The 20,326-nt window shown below is 32.6% G+C and overlaps 1 protein-coding gene across 2 annotated transcripts in view; it reads right to left on the bottom strand.

Moving 5' to 3' along the window:
- Positions 1 to 357: 357 nt before the first annotated feature.
- The window catches only part of LOC124366338 (L-threonine ammonia-lyase-like), a 31,177-nt gene continuing 11,208 nt past the window's right edge, over positions 358 to 20,326 (bottom strand). For both annotated transcript variants that reach the window (XM_046822820.1, XM_046822821.1), the window contains exons 2-11: positions 17,288 to 17,418; positions 15,222 to 15,356; positions 13,816 to 13,886; positions 12,861 to 13,032; positions 11,769 to 11,884; positions 4,943 to 5,105; positions 3,900 to 4,055; positions 3,136 to 3,272; positions 2,082 to 2,307; positions 358 to 1,073 (exon numbers count right to left, since the gene is read on the bottom strand). In XM_046822820.1, coding sequence (XP_046678776.1) covers positions 879 to 1,073; positions 2,082 to 2,307; positions 3,136 to 3,272; positions 3,900 to 4,055; positions 4,943 to 5,105; positions 11,769 to 11,884; positions 12,861 to 13,032; positions 13,816 to 13,886; positions 15,222 to 15,356; positions 17,288 to 17,418 — 1,502 coding nt within the window. In that variant the 3' untranslated portion in view covers positions 358 to 878. The remainder of the gene's footprint in view (positions 1,074 to 2,081; positions 2,308 to 3,135; positions 3,273 to 3,899; positions 4,056 to 4,942; positions 5,106 to 11,768; positions 11,885 to 12,860; positions 13,033 to 13,815; positions 13,887 to 15,221; positions 15,357 to 17,287; positions 17,419 to 20,326) is intronic.

Below are 20,326 nucleotides of genomic sequence, written 5' to 3'. Positions count from 1 at the left end.
TGGTATTGATAAGGGATTTACTCTCAAATAGACTTGAGACCATTTTCTTACTGCAGAAGTAAAAAATGACAATGACAATTGAATATGAATATTGACAATGGGAAATTTATATTAAACAGGCAAGTACTGGTACAGAATAAGGATATAACGTGTATAATTACGTTTCTTCATGGTATTAGGTAGATATCATGGTCAAAAATGCTTCTAGGTAGCAAACAATAGCTTTTAGAACACACATTAAGTAAAAAATAGTTTTTTTCTTATTTTGATAAAATTAACACCTGGGATAAATTAACTATACAGTAGGAAAAGTATTTTACCTTATATTGAGTTATGGATGGAAAGAGAAAAAGCATATATAAAAAAAAATATATTTGACAATAATACCTGTTTATACAAGTTATAAAAATAATTCAAATTATATTAATTGTCTAGGGTGTTTGATCCTTTGTTGTTAAAAATCTACTTTTAGCAAATTAAAAAATTAACCAACAAAGTAGTCAGTAATACTGACCTGTGCTTGACTGATTCGTGCCATGAGTACTTTACAAAGTCACAACACATACCTAGGCCTCTCATTGTTTCAACATTTTTTAATTAAAAAAATTTCCATTTGAAAAAGAATTTGTTAAATAACATCTCTTACTTTTAAAATAAAATCGTCAATAAATAGCTTACCTCAAAAACTTTTTTCAACTTCAAGTGCCTATTTTTAAAATTATATTTCAATATACCTTTCAAGATTTCCTTTGAATTTCTGATCTCATTTTAGAGCTAATAACAAAAGAGTGCTCGAATTCAACTCCTTCTGTAGATATAGAGATCAACGAACCTTTTTAAATTTGTAATCAAACGACCCCAAACAAAGCATTGCCTTATCATTCTAAAAAGCATTTAGTAACTCCTTGTTCAAGCAGGTTGACATCCAAGTGGTTTGGGCTGGGGGAGAGCCTCTGACGGAAGCCCTGGCTGTCCATGAAGTCCCCGAAATTGACGGAGGTGTATCTCTCTGACAAAACTTTCATCAGTTGTTTTGAATGTTCCAAGTCTCGAGACTCGCACACAACCTTAACCTGTGCAGACAGAGTATTAGTGTTATGCAAATAATTTGAATCTTGATTGTAGATCCTATTTATTGATCCAAAACTCACTAATTATTCATTAAATTTTCAAAGACCAATAAAAATTATAAAATAATTCAAAATAGAAGACAATTTCATAATGTTAAACAAAGTTAAATGTAGTGTATTTATTCTACATCATTGGTATTTTCTGAATTTCAAGAAAATAGTCCAAAACTATATGAGAAGCATTGAGGTCCTTCTGAAAAACATGGGTGTTTTAAATTTGACATGTATAGATCAAAACACTAAACCAAAACTTATTTAATCAAAATCTGTCCCAATATATTTTGTACAGAAACGGTACTAAGTGATTTATTCGTTTTATATATTTATCTACAAAAGTACAACATTAAACAAGATTAAAAAGGTTTTTTCTTTTGAGTGTAAAGCACATTCTTCCCTCATTCTTCTTGCACGCATTGTCTTGGTTGTCTACTACACTACTATACCTCAAGAGCAGTAGATTCAAATTGAGTAGGCATTTTAATATGGATGAAAAGCATACTGTTCCAAATTCACTCCTTGGAATACACTCATAAAGGAAGAACAATGTCTTGGCTGCTCCAGATTAAAATTGATGTATGTTATGGAGACTAGAATTAGCCAGTGTAGTGTAGCCCCTAGGGGTATCCACTACTAATTTGTTCAAACCCAGGAACCAGAAGGGAGACTATCTATTCATTTCCTAAATACATATAGTGTAACTGATCAATGTATTCAAAAAACCTTTAGTTCTAATACTCAATGCAAACAATAACAAAATTAACATTGATATTTAGGTTTTTATAGAAAATTAGATCTTGTTTCTGTTTTTTCAACCAAAATTACTAGCATAGTTCTAATAGTGATCAAACCCTTTCATCTTAAAAGCTCCAAATTTTTTAACTTCTAGATATAAACCGTTAGAATGCTAGAAGTAATAATCAAAAAGACTTGTTTTCTATTCTAGCCTCTTACCTTGACACTGAAAATATCGTTTGTGATCCAAGCTCTTTCGTGAAGGATGTCTTTGATGGAAACACCAACATCTGCCAGCAGTCGACAGAGCTCAGCGATTCCTCCAGGTCTGTCACTAGCCACTACGGAAAACTTGATAAGGCGGCCGTCTGCTGTGAGACCCCGGTCGAGGCAACGGCCCAGTATCGTTGTGTCAATATTGCCACCACAAAGGATTAAAACCACCCTGTCAAAAGCAAAACCAGTTTTAATTTGACTGCAACTTATTTTTAACACCTCGGGGATGACTTTAAGTACGAACTAATAAAATGATTGTCACAAACTTTACAAAAAAAAATAAATGAAATTAAACGTGTTGAGAACTAGTATAAACAAAGACCTCTCTTCATCATGTGTCAAATGGCATGAAACACAAGGTGAAAGGTAAAGAGAAATCCTTTGTTTAGTCTTTTGTTGTCAGTTTGTATTAGATGTAGTGATGGGTTTGTTGATCTTCCATATTTTATATTACTATTAATGCCAAAAAATAAAAACAAAGATGGATCTCTTCAATGAGATGGATTTAAGTTACAAATAACATGAAATGAGATGAAAAATGCTCATGTGAGGAAGAGATCTGATTACAGATCTCGAAACGTAATGTTACTGATTTTATTTTTTGTATCACTGGACAATGTATGAAAAAATCTTGTTTCCTTCAATTGAAAAATCTTTAAGTTAAAAGTTCGCTGTTTCTTTCTTCTTTTTAAAATTTTTCTGCATGCTCAAACTATTGTTTTAGATTTTGTGACGTGTCTGACGAAGTTAGCCAATATCGAAAGGCCTTAAAATGTTATACAATATTGGTTGTTATGATTTTTTAAATATAGTGATTAAAATGTTTTAGATCTTTCGTGATTCCTCTAGATCTTCTGGACTTCTTGTTAATTGATTATAATTCTTAAAACTAGTTTCATTTATTTTTTTTTACTTAACAATGGTAAATTCAATAATAACATTTTTTCTATCACTGATACCATCCACCATCAATAATGAACCGGAAGGAAGGGCTTACCTTTTGTTCCTTAATTCAGGGAGATGGCCGGCCAGTATGGCTGCTAGACCAATGGCTCCTGCTCCTTCCACCACACATTTCTCCATCTCCACCAGCCTCAGGATGGCGATGGCTATCCACTCTTCCTTCACCACCACCTATCAACCACAACAGATGTGTAAATTTTATGTTACCATGTTGTCCTTCACTTATAAATCTGTTACCCTAAAAATAAAAGAAAACATTTTTCACTAGTAAAAAACACACAAATTTAGAATAAAAGAAAAAATATTAAAACTATGCAAGAAACCCACCATGAGTATATCAATGAAACATAAAATGGATAACATCCAACAATTCACAGTCTAAATGAAACATAAATTCAGACTTATCCAAAGTGATTAGAAGCAGTAGTAAATAGCATGAGAATTTTTTATGAATATTTTGCTATTCCTATTTGAGCTTTTTCTCTTAGGACAAGAAGCTTATAAATTGCACTTACTCCTGTAAGAACCTTAGCGCTGCTTCCAGAGTGATAGGATATTCTGGATGGGTAAGGCTAGGGAGTAGTGGCCATACATCGTGGTATCCAAAACAGAGACTATGATTACAATGTTTTAACAGTATTTTTTTTGACACAGCAGTCACTCGTGTCAATGAGTTTTCAAAAACATGAATGGCTTACAATACAGGCAGAGGTGTTTCGTATTGTTTAATTTTCCATGAACAAAGGTTGATAGTCATTCTAGATCATTGTTGAAATCAACAAGCTATTATATGTTTACCATTTTGTCAACAAGTGGACGAGCAGTGTGAAAGGCGTTGTAGCCCACCAGAGGAACCGCCAGGCCGTCGGCCAGAGTTGATTTGATCGGTACAGGGGTCGGTTTGCCGCAGGACAGGGCATTAGAAAAGCTGGCACACCTGTCTGACTCCACACCCTACAACAAAAAAAGTACTAAAAATAATAACAATTTTATAAATATTAGTAAATGAACTATAGACTACTTATTGAGCTGTAAACAAAAGATAAGTTTTATTGCTAACGATATCTATACTTTGAACTATTTTTCTACATAACTGCCACCAATGTGTAAGGTTGAGTGATACCAACTTGTTAAAGTACAGCACAAGCTTCTGTTTTCCTTCATCGTATAAATTTGCTGTCTGTGATTTCAATCAAGTGGTAACATTTCTTTACTCTCATTGAATTTGTCCTTACCTCTTATTCCATTCATTCTCATTTTGACTGAGGTTTCTAATCTAATCAAGTTTTGGTACCAGTCACAACTGTATTACTAAGAATATTAGTGTCATCTGTGTTGTGTTGACGATTTTTTCTTGTAAATAAATTTCTCTTATGGACATTCCACTGGAGAAAGATTTTTATGCTTGTAGAAGATCGTAAACATTTTATTAATAACCTTAATAAAAGTTATTAAAATTGATCAAATTTTATAAAATGGTTTGATAAAGGTTAATCAAGTCTAATAACGAATTTTGTTGTTGAATTCTTATCTAGAAATAGCTGATGAATCTGTAAATCATGACATTTTATTACCAAAACTTGATTTAAGTTTTTACAAGACCCATACTTTCAGGTTCATTGTGTGATATGGCATTGTAGATTACAATGCATATCTGTATCCTGCATTCTATTGCTTTTAGGAAAATGCCAGCAGACTATAATCTAAATGTTTTAGTTTTGAAATGTTTGTATATGTCCACATTATTAAAGAACTTTAAAACAGTAGAGTTTATGAAACTTAAAATGCTAAATAGTAACCAAATCACCAACATTTTACAGTCATGTTAGAAGAAGACTCACAATAATTTTAACGTTTGGATGAAGACTTTTCACAGCCAATGCTACTCCAGCGATGAGCCCACCGCCACCAACCGGCACCACAACTGCGTCAATGTCTTGCACCTGCTCAACTATCTCCAGACCCAGCGTTCCCTGGCCTGCGATGATGTGAGGGTGGTCATATCTACAACATATTGTACTTTTTCAACATCATTTATTCTCTTAATATTATGTAAAGAAGATTCTGTAGTTCCATAATTGAGTTTTAAAAAATAATTTGAGGAGAGGCTGGCAAATGAGTTTAGTAAATAAACTGATAGACATGCGTATGGAGTAGTAATGCATGATAAGAGTGTGCAGGTAAAGTTAAAATGGTAAACCACCATTTTTAGATTTAATCCATTTCAGTCAGATTCGATTATATAAACAAATTTTTTAAACTTTTGTCATTATTTCCGGTGACTACAAGGTTTAATTTGGTCTTGAGAAACATTGGTGTTGGGAACAAAAATTATAGTGGTAGATCTCGCAATTACCTCAGAATCAGGTAGGTTACTGCAAGAATACAGAATACAGAAAGCTTTATTCATGATCATCAAGAACAGAATAGTTGTCAATCAATAATAAAAATAATAAGTTATGAAACATAACATTGAAAGGAAAGAACAAAAATTAACAACAAAAACATTACAAGTCAGGAGTTGAGAATGTCATAAAACTCATCAAGACTGTAGATAGAGTTCTTCACCAGCCACTTGTGTAGTCTTATTTTTAGAGTTTTAGCGTTGCTGGTCTTGATGGCATCAGGAAGGGAGTTCAGAAGCTTGGTTCCAGCAAATGATGGTTTTTTGGTGAAGAGCGTTGTTCTATGAGCTGGTAGACGGTGAGCTTGAGCCTGTCTAGTGTAGTAGTTGTGCACCTCACTGTTTCTCGGGAAGTTTTGCCTGGAAGCATATATGATGACTTCGATGATGTAAATTGAAGTCACAGTGAGAATTTCGAGTTCAGTAAAAGATTCTCTGCAGCTGTCTCGGGAAGAGAGGTCGGCCATGATTCTTATGGCCCGCTTCTGCAAGATTAGTACCCTCTGGAGATTACCATTTGAAGAACTCCCCCAAAGGATGATTCCATACCGAAGATGGCTCTCAAAGAGAGAGTGGTAGGCTATTTTTAGAGCAGATGTTGTGCCCGTAGCTTTTATCCTTTTGAGAGCAAAGAGAGCAGAGCTGAGCTTTGAGCTAAGGTAATCAATGTGGCAACTCCATGTAAGATTTTGGTCTAATATCATACCTAAATGTTTAAGCTCGTCCACTTTTTCTAGATCTGGTGGGCCTGATATGTGGTCTTTATGTCTGCCTAGTGCAAGGAGTTTTGTTTTGGATGGGTTGAAAACAAGGTCGTTATTTAGGCAATATTGTTGGGCCATGCTAACAGATATATACGTGTTGATTTCTAGTGACTCCGCTGTTGAACTGCTGGTGATAAGAGCTGTGTCATCTGCGTATGATACAGGATGACTAAAAGCCTCGAATGTTTTACCTAGATCACTAGTGAATAAAATGAATAGGACGGGTCCCCAACACAGATCCTTGCGGAACTCCTCTTCTAACATACTGTGGAAGTGAATGAAGAGCCTTCGTCAAGCCCTTAGCTGTGTGTTTCAGCTCAACTATTTGCTGTCGCCCAGAGAGGTAGCTTTCGAACCATTTCAGGGCTATACCGCTGACACCTAAGGTTCTGATTTTGTATAAAATAAGCTTATGAGACAGTGAGTCAAATGCTTTACTCATATCGAGAAAAACAGTTGTTACAGTATTTTCAGACTCAATATTATCAATTATACACTCAATGAGCTCAGCAAGGGCGGTGATAGTCGATTTGCCCGGGATGAACCCATGTTGTCCTTTTGGCAGCAGATTGTTACGCTGAAGGTGCTCTAACAGTCTCGAGAGAACTATTTTTTCCAAAACTTTTGATACAGTGGGCACAAGGGAGATTGGTCTATAGTTCTTGATGTCATGCTTACTCCCTTGCTTATGCAGTGGATATACCTTTGACATTTTTAATTTTGAGGGAAATAATCCCTGAGTCAGAGACTTGTTGATTACATCCGTTAAGGGTTGGCAGGTTACAGAGCTGCAATACTTCAGTATTTTTGAAGAAATGTCATCATAGCCTGAGGAGGAAGAGGATTTTAGAGAATTTATAGTGTTGAATACTTCCTCATTAGATGTGAGATTGAACATGTTAAGTCCTGTTCCTGTGAAGTTTGAACATAAGTTAACGTCTTTGGCGCTAGGAGCATTGTTATGACCGAGAGTTACTTCTGCAATTGTTGTAAAAATAGGTATTAAAATGTTCAGCTATGGTAAAAATGTCGTCTAGGTAGGTGTCATCATCAGTATTTTTTAATTTCCACGTGGATTCTGAAGCTTCTCTCTTTGGTGCTCTTTCGCTATTAATGACGCTCCAGACTGCTTTGCTCTTGTTGCTTGCTTCGGCGATGAAGTTGGAGTTTGTTTCCCTTCTAAGACTTTTTAGTTTTAAGTCGTAGGATTTCTTCTTCTGGGCAGCATCCTCTTTAGCCTCAATTTGTCCACTGGCTAAGTAGCGCTCGTGGGCTTGGATGAAAGACATTCCGCAGTATGTTTACTTTCAGGGTTGTTAAATTCTTGAGTTTGGTTCCTGGATCTGTTTCTTGATGTTTTGTATGGGGCATGTAATGTCTAATGCTGTAGTCAGAGTTCCAATGAAGTTTGAGTAGGCATCTTCTGCACTTGGAGAGTTGTATACCCGATCCCATGATTGAATTTCAAGAAGCCCCTTTAAATTTGAGATGTTATCTGGACTGAGACGTCTTCCATTTGATGAAGATTGTTTACTTGATGTGGAGGGGAAATCCATGAAGTAAAGTTGTCCGGTGTGGTCTGAGAGCCCGTTTTCAATGATTTTCGAAGTTGAAGCTATGTGGTGCCAAGTTGGTGCAAAAAACATCAATTGATGTAGCACTTGTAGGGGTTATCCTGGTAGCAGGTAGGAGGCATTGAGTCAGGTTATACTCAGATAGGAGGTTCTTTAATTTATTGTTTTCTCTTTCCATCAGTGTGCTGAGCCAGTCAATATTGAGATCACCAACAATGCAAAATTGCAGAATTGTTTATGGGGAGTTCTTCTAGTGACGAGTTTAGTAATTCAAGAGCATGATCCAGTGGGCTTCTTGGTGGTCGGTATACACCCAGAATGTAAACATGATTTTTTTTGTTTATATTGATTTTAACAGTGGTCATCTCACAAACAAGTTCAATGCTTTTGCTATCAAGATTTACACTTTTCCACCTCATTGTCCAGATTAACTCTCTTGAATATTGCAACACCACCTTTTTTTGGTGCAATTCCCTACTATATTCTGCAATAAGTACATAGCTAATTAATCGGACATTTTTTCAATAAATCAGCACTGAGGCCATGCTCAGTAACTACAAGTATGTCAGGTTTTGAAAAGTGTAGGAAGTGGTTTAGTGTGTCAATTTTATTTCGAACTCTGTCAATGTTTTGATGGTAGATTACAAATTTGCTACCCTTTTTTAGATTTTCCTTCGGTTTTTTTCTTCCAATCTTATCATGTTCTTTTCCTATATAATGATTTTCGAAAGTAGTCAAGTGTAGACCTCCTGGCCTTATGTCTTCTGTTTGTTCACTGTGGCATTCCCTAAAAAAGGGGTGCTGGGGGGGTTGTTGGCTATTTATTTGACTGTTTGGTGAGGCTGCTAGGAATGTATTATCTCCTGGCTGAGTTGGGTAGGTTCTGTGATTATTTCTTCATTTCTTCTATTTTTCTCTGGTAGTATTGAAAATGGTTAAAATAAAATTGCTCTATTGGCTCACCATCCTTTCGTATTTTTGCATCTTGAGGGGGTTTTAGAGTGGGTTTGCAGGGCAGAGCACTATGGTGCGGAGATTTCCTGACATTATTTACATATGGATGTGTTTCTATATTTGAATTTAAGGTTTTCAATTTCTTCAATTGTAGGGAGACACTAAATTTATTTTCGCCTTTTCTTGTATATTAGTGGTTTACCTAGACATGGTTTGTTGTAGGACATGTAGCTACGAGTGGGTGTTTTTTTATTTTTGAAGCCGGAGTTTGGATCACTTCTTTAGCTTTCCCACCATTCTCGACCACTTTTCCATTTTCTTTATTAGTGAGATTTTTCAGGTTTAATTCCAAAAAGTTGTATTTTTTCTTCAAGCAAATTATGGCTTTTCTTTAAAAATCCTATTTCTGCTACTAGAGATGTAGAAATTGATTGTGTTGAGTAGTGCTCACGTTCTGTTTGTGTCTCAACATTGTTCAAAGATTTTTCCTCTTTTTGGTTAGAATCTTTTCCCTTTGACAGCATTCTTTTCAAAGATAGAATCTCTTTTTCCTGTTCATTGATTTTTGCTTCACATTTATCGATAAGCTCTGCTTGTTTCCTGTCATGTTTCTTCGAAAATACGCTGTATATCTAGTAGACGTTCTTTTTCTTTGATTGCTTGAGATTCCAAGTGGGCATTGCTTTGTTGTAGGTTTTCCATTGCTAAACAAGTATTTTTCTTCATTTCTTTCTAGTTCTTCGAGTTTGGTTTCCAAACTAGCTAATTTACATGAAAGTTTTACTTTTATCTACTTTTAGGGTTTTGTTCTCTTCCAATAAAGTAGACCCTATTTTGGCAGCAATAATTAGACTGTCCTCAGTATTCCTTGGATTGAGTTCCATTATACCTTGCTCGAGTTCTTGTAATGATGAATTAGACATATTTATTTCTTCTTGTATTGAGAGCTGACCATTAGCCAGCTTAGTTTTTTTAGGACTGCAAGTTTGTGGATTAATGCAGCTTTTGCACATCCAGGTTGGTAGCTGATGTCTTGGCTAAATTTCTGAATTCCTTACTAGACAAATTGACGCAATTTGCGTTGGAACCATTGTTTACAAGTTCCATTGCAAAAAATACCTTTATGTTTGACGCCTATGGTACAGACTCCACAGGGATATTTTGACATTTTTACAAATGGATTTGTTTTTCTTAAGGTTAAAAATAATGCTCTTGTAGAGGGAGATTGTCAAAGAATATTATATCTACTGATGTCAGTTCATTTTCCTCTCCTGTCATTGTCGGATATAGGCAGTATGCAGTACTTAGGTGAGCTATTATTGCATCTGTAAGTTGAAGGGGTTGTTAACTTTGATAATGTTGTATAATTTGTTTATAGTTATAGTTGGTTAGTTTTTTTTTTTTTTTTATTCAATCTAATAATAGCACTTATAAATCAGCCTTAAAAATTAAATTTTATTTATATAATCTCTGTATTTCTCATGTCAGTAGCTACTAAATTCACCACTGTACATAAGCAAAAATATTTTGTCAATAAGTTTTTTATTTTTATTAAAATATTTCCAAATTAAACTGAGTGCTTATGAATTATAATTATAGATTTTTATTGAAGAGCTCTCTATTACAAACAAAAGCAGAAATCAGTCAGTGTCATTGTATATGTAATCTGTTGAAGGCAGAGTGGTTATCAGTTGATCTTGACTTGATAAGACAGGTTATAAATAATCCCTTATACCTGCTCTACACCTCAGGTGGTTGAGTAGTGAAAGTGCAGTGCCCTGCTAAAAATTATCTGTTCACAGTATCCAAAAGTGAAATGAGCACAACTTTGATATTATAATGTAAGAAGATTTATGTTTAAATTAAAGATTATTAAGCACCAAAAATACAGGTAAACTACACAGTCAGCCATCTTCAGACAGCTTGCTATACTCTTGATAATAAAACGATTAGTAACACGTTATTAAACAACATTCGTACTGTGTAGAAAAAGTATGAGAAGTAATGGAATGTGTTCCTCATTTAAGTTATTGTTTGTTTAGTTAACTATAAAAACATTTTTTGTGCATTGCAGTGGAGTAACTAGGCTTTAGAAGGGGGGATGAAATGGCTAAAGAGAGTACCCACACCATAGGATATTGAAAAACATCTGAATAATTCTAAGTTTGGATAAATTAAATAGGCCTAATTCAAAATAAAACATTTAACTACTGTAATCCAAACAATTTGGATTGCTGTTATACATAGGTTTTAAAAAAACTAAGTTTTTTGGAGGGAGGTTCCTCATACCTCTTTAGTTACGCCTCTGGTGCGTTGCATCAAGTTATACTACAGCATTACAACGATGTCAGAATTATCACTCTCAGAATTAATAACCCTATCAACAAAATATGTTTACTGAAAGAAAACTTACTCATGTATGAACTGAAGACAACATACAACGTACAAAACATATTAAATGTGGAATTTTGAAGTAATTAATCAATTGTACAACCAACTAATGATTTTCATTTTCTGGGATCTACCAATTTCTTATGATATATTTTCTAAATTGTTTTAATGTTAACTATTTTATGTTTCCATCATTTGGGATCATTCCTGTGCCCCATTTCCCAAATGTAAAGAAATTAAAAAAAAAAAAATTGTTTCTGTGTTATTTCTATTATGAAAGAACAAAGAAAGCCTATCTATCATCACCAAACTGTTATTAAGCATCAGAAACCTTTTTCTAACCACAAACTTCAGCTGCAGTGGTACAAACTACTCAATAAACCTTAGTTCTTAGTCTTAGTTAGAGCTGGAGTCGTGACTATCATCTAAGGATGTTCCCAAGTGTTAAAACATTGCTAACACATTTATAATTGAGATATTTTTTAGCGGTTTTGGCTCTTCACAGAGATTTGATGATTCAATGTACAAAAACATTTAATTAAATACTGAAACTTGTGTTTGTATTTAAGAATATACATACCCATTTATGTAAGTGAGGCCCAATTCTCTTCCTTTCACCATGGCTAGACGTTTAGCCTCCTTCATGTCGTTGCCTTCGACAATAACGTTAGCTCCGAACCGACGACAGGCTTGAATCTTCAAAGCAATATAACATTAGTAAAACAGCTACCAACCAACTATCATTTGTTATAAACAATTATTCAGCTTTTAACTTCAACAAAAAACTATTTATAAGCTATTTTATCACTATAAGTTTCATCAGCTGTACAAGTTGTGAAATTAATGTATTATATTTTAAAATACTGTCATATACACTAGTTAATTATCACTAACTTTTTTATTGTATTGCAGTCTGGGCTCAAGATGGCTGCCTTATTCAGAAACATATGGGCTGTCTCATTATGCAAGACCTTTTGTTTTGAGCACATTAATACCAATGTTGTTAATCTCTTTTGATTTTGCATCTTAAATTTCTACAATCTGTGTGGCCTATTGTTATAAAATATTCTTTAAGGCTACCCCACGGATAGAAATCTGAAGATGTAAAATCAAGAGAACATGTGGGACATAACCATTATAATTATTTGGGTAAAGATGAAAATATTGAATAAGAAACAGTTATATTAGAGGTGTGATACGAGTATATGACATTGTCCTGATGCAACCAAAAAGAACATTGATGACTGTGGTTCTATCTGCTTTGATTCCAGAACATTGTGAAAATGGGATTCACAATATTTCCTGAACACTATCATACATAATCTAGATGCTAACTGCTTGATGATAATATTGGTCACTTTCGTGTCAGTAAAAATGCTAGTTACTCATGACTTTTTTTGTCTACAATAGATGATAAACAGGTGATATTTTATTGTTCCCACTGAATTTGGGATTTTCCCATGAAATACTCAAAAAATACTCGTCATCAATAAAAAATAGTTTTTGGAAATGTTGTAATTCAATGAAACTGTTTTTGTAGACATAATATTTATTTTACTTGCCAAACTTTTCAGTCTCTCCACAAGTTGCACAATAAATAATTTAACAAAATCTTTTCCGTACTTATGGAGGAGACTCAATTATAATAATTCTGTTTAGAATTCTAGAATACCTTCATTATTGGAGCAACCACCGGCATGACCACAGTGACTGGTACATTTAACCTCTGGCCGTGGTAGCAAAGAGCCTGGGCGTGGTTACCGAGAGATGCTGATATAACTCCCTTCTGCCGCTGCTCCTCTGACAGCATCAGCAAAGCGTAGCAAGCTCCTCGTTCCTTGAAGCTGTCCGGGGAACATCAAAATGCATTTAGTTTTCATTCTGCATTAGTTAACCTCTACAAAATTATCTTACTCAGAAAGGCTTTCAGTTGTAGTGAAATGACCTTGAATTTTACCATCCCACAATGTTTAACCTCAAAAACTCCACTTTCAAAATCTGATCAAATCTTTTGGGTGGATCAGATTAACAAACTGTACAGTCCAAAGTAATAGCAAGCAATTCTTCACTTGTTTCACAACCTAAAGAAATTTCTCATCAGCAAGCAGTTTGCCACAGATCTTAAGGCAAAAGAAGCTGTTGGAAACAGGTTGTCCTCACAGGAAGCAGGCATCTATGACTTTGGCATACTAAAGCTTGTAGAAAATCATGCAAATATATATAAAAAAAAAATGAAAACTATGTTGAAAAATAGGGAGAGATTTAATCCTTTATAAGGATTTTTCTAATCAAAGGGAAAAGATTCTCTGTGATCTTTACAAAAACCTGTAGTCTCCCAAGTTAATTTCGATTTCTGGAAATATTCAACAAGCAGTATTAAATATTCCTAAGATCTGATATAGCTGAGTGTTAGTGAAGTTCCTTCAGAGATTGTGACCAATAAACTTAAACATTATCATGGTGCCATCTCTCAAATTTGCATGACCTTATGAAATCGTCCTCACAAATGTTCTTATACTGTCAATTTAAATAGTATCAATAATGAAAAGGATGATCAAGATATGTTCATTGAAAAGGTTGATGAGAGAACCTTATATTTAATTTTTGGAAACCATAATTTATATTACCTGCCAGTTGTTTGCATGAAGTCCTTTTTCAGAAAAACTTCCATTCCAGTTAAATCTGATAAGTGTGATCTCTGCAAAAAGAATAATAGAAGCTGCATTAGAAATGTATTGAGAAGATTATCAATTATTAACTATAAATAAGATTGTCTTTTATCAAATGTTTTTGAGAAATCAGAAATCTTTATTCATTTTCATCAAGAAAAGAATAGATGTCAGGTAACTACAATATGGCCATGATAAGAAGTCTGCATTATTTTGATAATTGGTATGCTGTAATTCAATCCCACATTTCTTATGGTAGGTATAAGTATTTATGGAGCAACATCCAAGAACAATTTAGATAGAATATTGCTTAAGCAAAAAGGGCATCAAGAATAATTTTTAATTTAAATAGAATTCTTCACAATAAGAACACATTATTTTTGACCTCCAAAGTTATTTAAATCTGAAAATATACATATCTTGAATATAGAACTGACGTTATAACAAGATCTTTCAAAGACTCTTTGACAGAATTTAAATATTTGAGGCCAACCATATTTTTAAAGCATTATATACACTGATATCAAAGTATATAATGTATTTGAATGGATGTAAGCAAAATGAATATTCAATGTATCTAAATCTAGGTTTATACAATTGTACCAATTCAGAAAATCTAGATGTCAACTATCAAAACCATCAATTTGTTTTATTCCTTTACATTTTCATTAATGAATTTAAAATTAATTGATACAACACATTTAAAAAGCAATTGGTATTAGATTTGGTTTTATAGGATTATTTATCATTTATTTACATGATTTTTTCCCAAAATTAATGAGGGATTAGTTATTTATATACAGTTTCAGTAATAACTGATTAAGTTCTTCTAGTGTATCACTATTCATTTTCAAATTAACATCATGTAAGTTAAACTTAATTTTTTGCTTTAATAGTAACAAAAATATTTGTTGGGGCACTTAAATTTAATAAAGAAGAGAAGAGGTCTAAGTACAGAACCTTGTGGAAGATTATATTTACACTGCTTCGACTTTGATTTTCAGAATGTTAGGCTGCTTATTTCTTGCGTATAACAACACCTCATCAAAATATCACAATATCTCATATTGCTCATTTATTATCTATATCAAAATAAGACATTGTGTCATTATTTTTTATGTTCCATTAGAGTCACATAGTTTAATTCTGAATCAAATATTCAAACTGGAAATTAAAGAAAACCTTATTTGACACAGTAATTATGAAAACATAAATTGGCATACAATTTGTTGTAAAATAATTTTTAAAGCTATAGCGTTTTATTGAATTAAAATATTTTTATTTCTCACTATGGACTTTAAAGATTTAGCAGACAAATAGAAAAAATAGATAAGAGTTTAAACTAGAAATAAGTGAAAACTCACGACACATGGTGTGTTGATGATTCCATTTTTTATTTTGAAGGCAGCAGATGTGACATCAGCGAAGGTGACTGCCTGAGGTCTATCTGGCAGGCAGTTCGGGTCAATAACAGACATCTTTCGATCATCCAACATTTTCTGTACCAACAGTGTATCGTCAGTTTATGAAAGCAGACACAATAGCAAGGACAGCTTACTTATTTTACTTTTAAAAGTAGATTATTGTTTAGTACATGTCAGATTGGTAAGATTAGAAAAGTTGGTAAGACTTTCCCTTATAAAATTGTGATGGGAAAGGTAGGATTGGATAAGGTCAGTTAGTAGGCAAATTGACTGTCAAAGAATGTCGTCCAAACACTGACAAGTCTACCGACTGATGTGGCATAGAGTTCCATTCATGCCACAATCCATCCAAAATTTCAAACAGGTTTGTCAATGGATTATTTATTACCCAGCCAGACAATAAGGAGTTTGATGATGAATATGATCTGTCTCTCAATCACCATTCAGAACTTTCAAAGACAAATTTGCTTGCCAGTACAAATCATAATCAACGCAGCTTGTGTATTCTGGCTATCTTTCTTAAAGTGGTGCTATCAACTATATAAGTAGCCTACAATAAATGTGAACCCTGAGTAAAAATAAAAAGAATTCTGGCTGTAGTTGTTCAAAGATAGTAATGAAGTAGTATTGATTAGTCACCAGAACCTGTCTTTTTGTAACCAGTTGACTCCCTCTGCTAGCAATAGATAACAATGGATGCACATGGTGTGGGAGTAAGCCTGTCGTGGGCTACAGTTGAACCTGCGGGAGTAGACGAAGTAGGTACTGGGAGGGGTTATTAACACTGTATTGTTCATTCCAGCCTGTTTTTAAGTTGTCAGTCAGTTTTAGTGTCAGGTGGTATTTGATGGTTTTATCCATTCTTCTCTAGCTATTTTGAATAAGTAGGTACAAATATACAGTTGTATCTGAGAGCATATGCACTGATTATAATTCTGTTTTTACAGGCAGTTTTAAACAAAATTTATCAACTAAATTAATTATAGTTAATAGAAATTTAAAATGTATATTGAACATAGAAGAAGAATGAATCATATTAATTGTTTCTAAAAGTGTTCAAGAAAACTAGAACAAGTAATGTTTTCAAAGCGAACTATACAAAAAACAAGAGAAATTTATATTTGAGAAAGTGAAGATTGTGTGAGTGAAATTTTAAAGTGTTTTTTATTGAAATTTAGTAATTTAGTTATATATTAACTTATCTTTAATTAAAATAGGTGTATTCCTTTATTTCATAAAGTTATATTGGTTATATATTAACAAGATTTACATATTAGTTTGAATGTTCTTGTTTGAGTTTGTCTATTCTGTAGTTGAATAGTGCTTATTTCATTTTGGCTTGAATTTATATCTTTAATTTATATCAGTAAATTAATTTACTTTGAAATAAACTTTATATTTAATTTATTTTATATAAAGAAAAACTTTTTATTTTCTTTTGATGAGAAAGACAATTTAATTGAAGTGAAATATAGTGTTATTAAATTCAAAGTGATTTGGTTGTGTAAGCATTGGGTTTAAATTATTATCTAATATTCATCTATTCTGATTTGGACTTTAAATTATTTGTAATTTAAAACCCAATTTAAACTACTATCAAACTATTCTACTGTTTCAATACTAACTACAATTCCTGAGTATACTACACTTGTAGCTAAATAGACTACATTCTACAAAGTACATAGATGCGGTATCTGTTGTTGGCGTTAATTTATTTATTTCAGTTTCTGGGCTCTCTTTGATTTGTAACAATTTATCTTTTCTTATACTATTGTTAAGTTTAATACATTAATTTTTATTTTGATGTTTTAATTCAATTTAATTTTTAGGATGTAGATTATTCAGTTTTTTAATTTATTAGTAATTATGTTAATTAGTTACCACGAATTATATTTTGACTTGGCATGTTTTTATGTGTGTACTTTTTCAATGATTATAAAATATTGATATGGCAATAAAGATATTATTATTATGTTGAATGTTTAAAATAAATTAGGAAACCTTACCTGATGATACCTGTTTTCTTCCTCCGTGAAGCTATCGTCCGAGCTGTGGTTTGACTCCAATTCTGGATCCTGGTTACCCATCGCTGTGGTAGTCGCTTCTGGCATACTGTCTCTCTCGTTCACAAACAGTTCTAGAAGATAGCACGCAACAATGACAGCAACACAATCAATGTCCACATACACAACAGGTCAAGAGCTGTTATTTATGATATCATACGGGCGAGGTTACGACCCCTAATGTGGCAACTCCTTGTTATCTGTGACGTTTTTGCTCAACCCACCATTTTTTTCTTTCACGTCTGATAAAACGTCTATGTAATGTCATAGTAGGGTAGATCAAATGGTGCTCTATCATTTATTGGTGAAATGATAACTCTGACATGTTGCACAACTGCAACTACTGGCAAGAACTTTCGGGTTTTCTAAACTACTCATACAAATTCATAAAGCACACATCTACAGCATCCAAAGAGCAATCCAGTATAAATCCTAGGTAATAATGAGTTTTATTCAGAAATACAGTTTTTAGTGTTACATTGAAACTAATTCAGAAAGTTACTTTTCAACATGAAAAATTAGTATGCACTTTAAAGTACAATAAAATAGTTGATTCGACAATAATTTGATATCTTTTAACATTCAAATATATTTCCACACCTTTACAACAAAAGCTTTACTAAGACAATTTTACAGAGTATGGAATTCTTCCAAGTAAAAAAAAACAAAGTAAAATCTGATATTATTGAAACTGTTGTGTATAAGACCACGAACTAACACACGAGTATGTTTCCATGTACATCTTACTAAACAAAACAGACTTTTAATGATTGTTTCAAAATAAACTCATGATATGATCAGTGTTATACTCAACTGGACAATTAATGTCTTATATTATTATATACATAATATTGTTATATTATACTTATTCAGTATTATTTAACAAAGTTGAACAATGTAATATGTTTTACGACAAATAAACGAATTTATTATTATTACTAAACTAGCTGATGGTCTTCCATTGTAAACAACTAATCTCAAACTTTAACTTTCACATCTGGTACATAAAATTTTGTATGAATGTGTTTAAAATATCGAAAAATTAAAGATAAATTTGGCACAGAACTTTTATGTGCGACTCCTGATCAAAGATATATAAGATAACTGTGAACTGTAATCAAAGTCTTGTATCTGATTTGTAATATTATTGTAAATGAGTTTAAACCTGAGGAAAAGAGCAAACACTATTGTAGTTCTGTTTTTGTAATATTAAACTATACCAAATCTCCAATCCACCTATCCATTTTATTTAGTTATCACCAAGAACAAACTTTTATTCTGATTCTGATAAGATAACTGTGAACTCTAATCAAAGTCTTGTATCTGATTTGTAATATTATTGTAAATGAGTTTAAACCTGAGGAAAAGAGCAAACACTATTGTAGTTCTGTTTTTGTAATATTAAACTATACCAAATCTCCAATCCACCTATCCATTTTATTTAGTTATCACCAAGAACAAACTTTTATTCTGATTCCAGGAAAAATGCAAGAAACAAAAACCTCCAAAAGGTTCCTTCACAAATTTCTTTCTAAAGGACTTCATTTTTTCTAACTATTAAAGTGAATAGACAGACCAAATTTGACTTTCTCCTAAGGATTTTAATTTTACAAAATTATAAGAAATATAGAGTCAAACCTGAAAGGACAGGGGAAAGAATTAGAGTTATCAAATAATTCAAGTAAACAAGATTTGAGCTACTGAGGATGAAAATCAAGTTATAGAGGATTAAAAAAGAAACTGAATTGCTCAGATTTTGTTCTATCATATATAATTGAACAACATAATATGTATATGCATTCACAGTACACACTGAATGACACCAAGGATAATAAAAGTTTATTTTGATTTAATGAGGTGCCTCATTTTAAACTTTGAGTCAAGGAAGTGAATTGATTAGAAATTTAACTTATAAAGGATCTCATAGCTGGAACTTTTAATTATCAAGGATCAATTCACTGTTCCGGACAATAGAAAATTTGACTTATCATGATGTTCAGGTTTAGAATACAATATTCGAGTTGCAGGGGTGAAATTAATATCCCTTATTGTGAGAAGTGTAAGAGTATTTTTTTTTAACTTGACTTATCAAGGATTTTGGTTATTGAAGGTTTAATTACCAAGATTCGGTAATTAGTTCGGTAAGTACCATTAAAGGTGGCCATGTTTGAGGAAATTGCTTTTTACAGTGCATAAAGGGGTGAAAAAGCTTATAACCATTTGATATAACTTGTAAACTTCCAAAAAAACAGTGAATAATCAACAAAACCGTCAATATGATAGGAAAATTATAAACTTAGATGGGAAAATCACATCAGTCAGTGAAGTGGGAAACTAAATTCAGCATGTTATGCTATTTGTAAGATTTGAGATTTATTTTGGCTATTTTGATTCTGTAATGAGATAAAGAATTTTTTTAGTGTTTCTCATTTATTGAAGAGTTTTCACAACTCAAAAAAGAGCAATCCGAATTCTAGGAAACTTAAATTCAATCAATCATGTAGAGCCCTTTTTAATCTTCAAATTTTGACAATGAGAAGAATCTACGTAATGGAAGTTTTAACTTGAAAAGAATACAGTCTAAATCTTTTATATCCCATCATAACTATGTAACATGTAGCGTTCATCCTCTTCATGTGTCTATACACAGAACATTTAAAAACATTTTTCTCTTATAATTGTCAGTAGATTTTTTTTAATAAACTACATTTTGCATGGAGGAAGAGTCCACATTAAAGACTATCCACAAAAACTATTAAAGAATATATGCTTCAAACTAAAATGTATACTTTTGATGATTTTTGACTGAATTCCTAGAATATAATTAAGATATGAAATATCTTACTTCATTTAGTTTTGGCTAAATGTTGCTTGTTTCATTCAATTTTGTAATGGTTATTTAGTGTTTTTATATCTTGAAGAGCGTTATAATAGTGTAATGTTCTATTAAACTAATAAATCATTTCATTTCATTTGAACTCA

Source organism: Homalodisca vitripennis, chromosome 7 (genome assembly GCF_021130785.1).
Source record: "Homalodisca vitripennis isolate AUS2020 chromosome 7, UT_GWSS_2.1, whole genome shotgun sequence".
NCBI classification, from domain to species: domain Eukaryota; kingdom Metazoa; phylum Arthropoda; class Insecta; order Hemiptera; family Cicadellidae; genus Homalodisca; species Homalodisca vitripennis.
The sequence above is the reverse complement of the archived record's forward strand: the minus strand, read 5'-3'. Positions and strand labels throughout refer to the sequence as shown.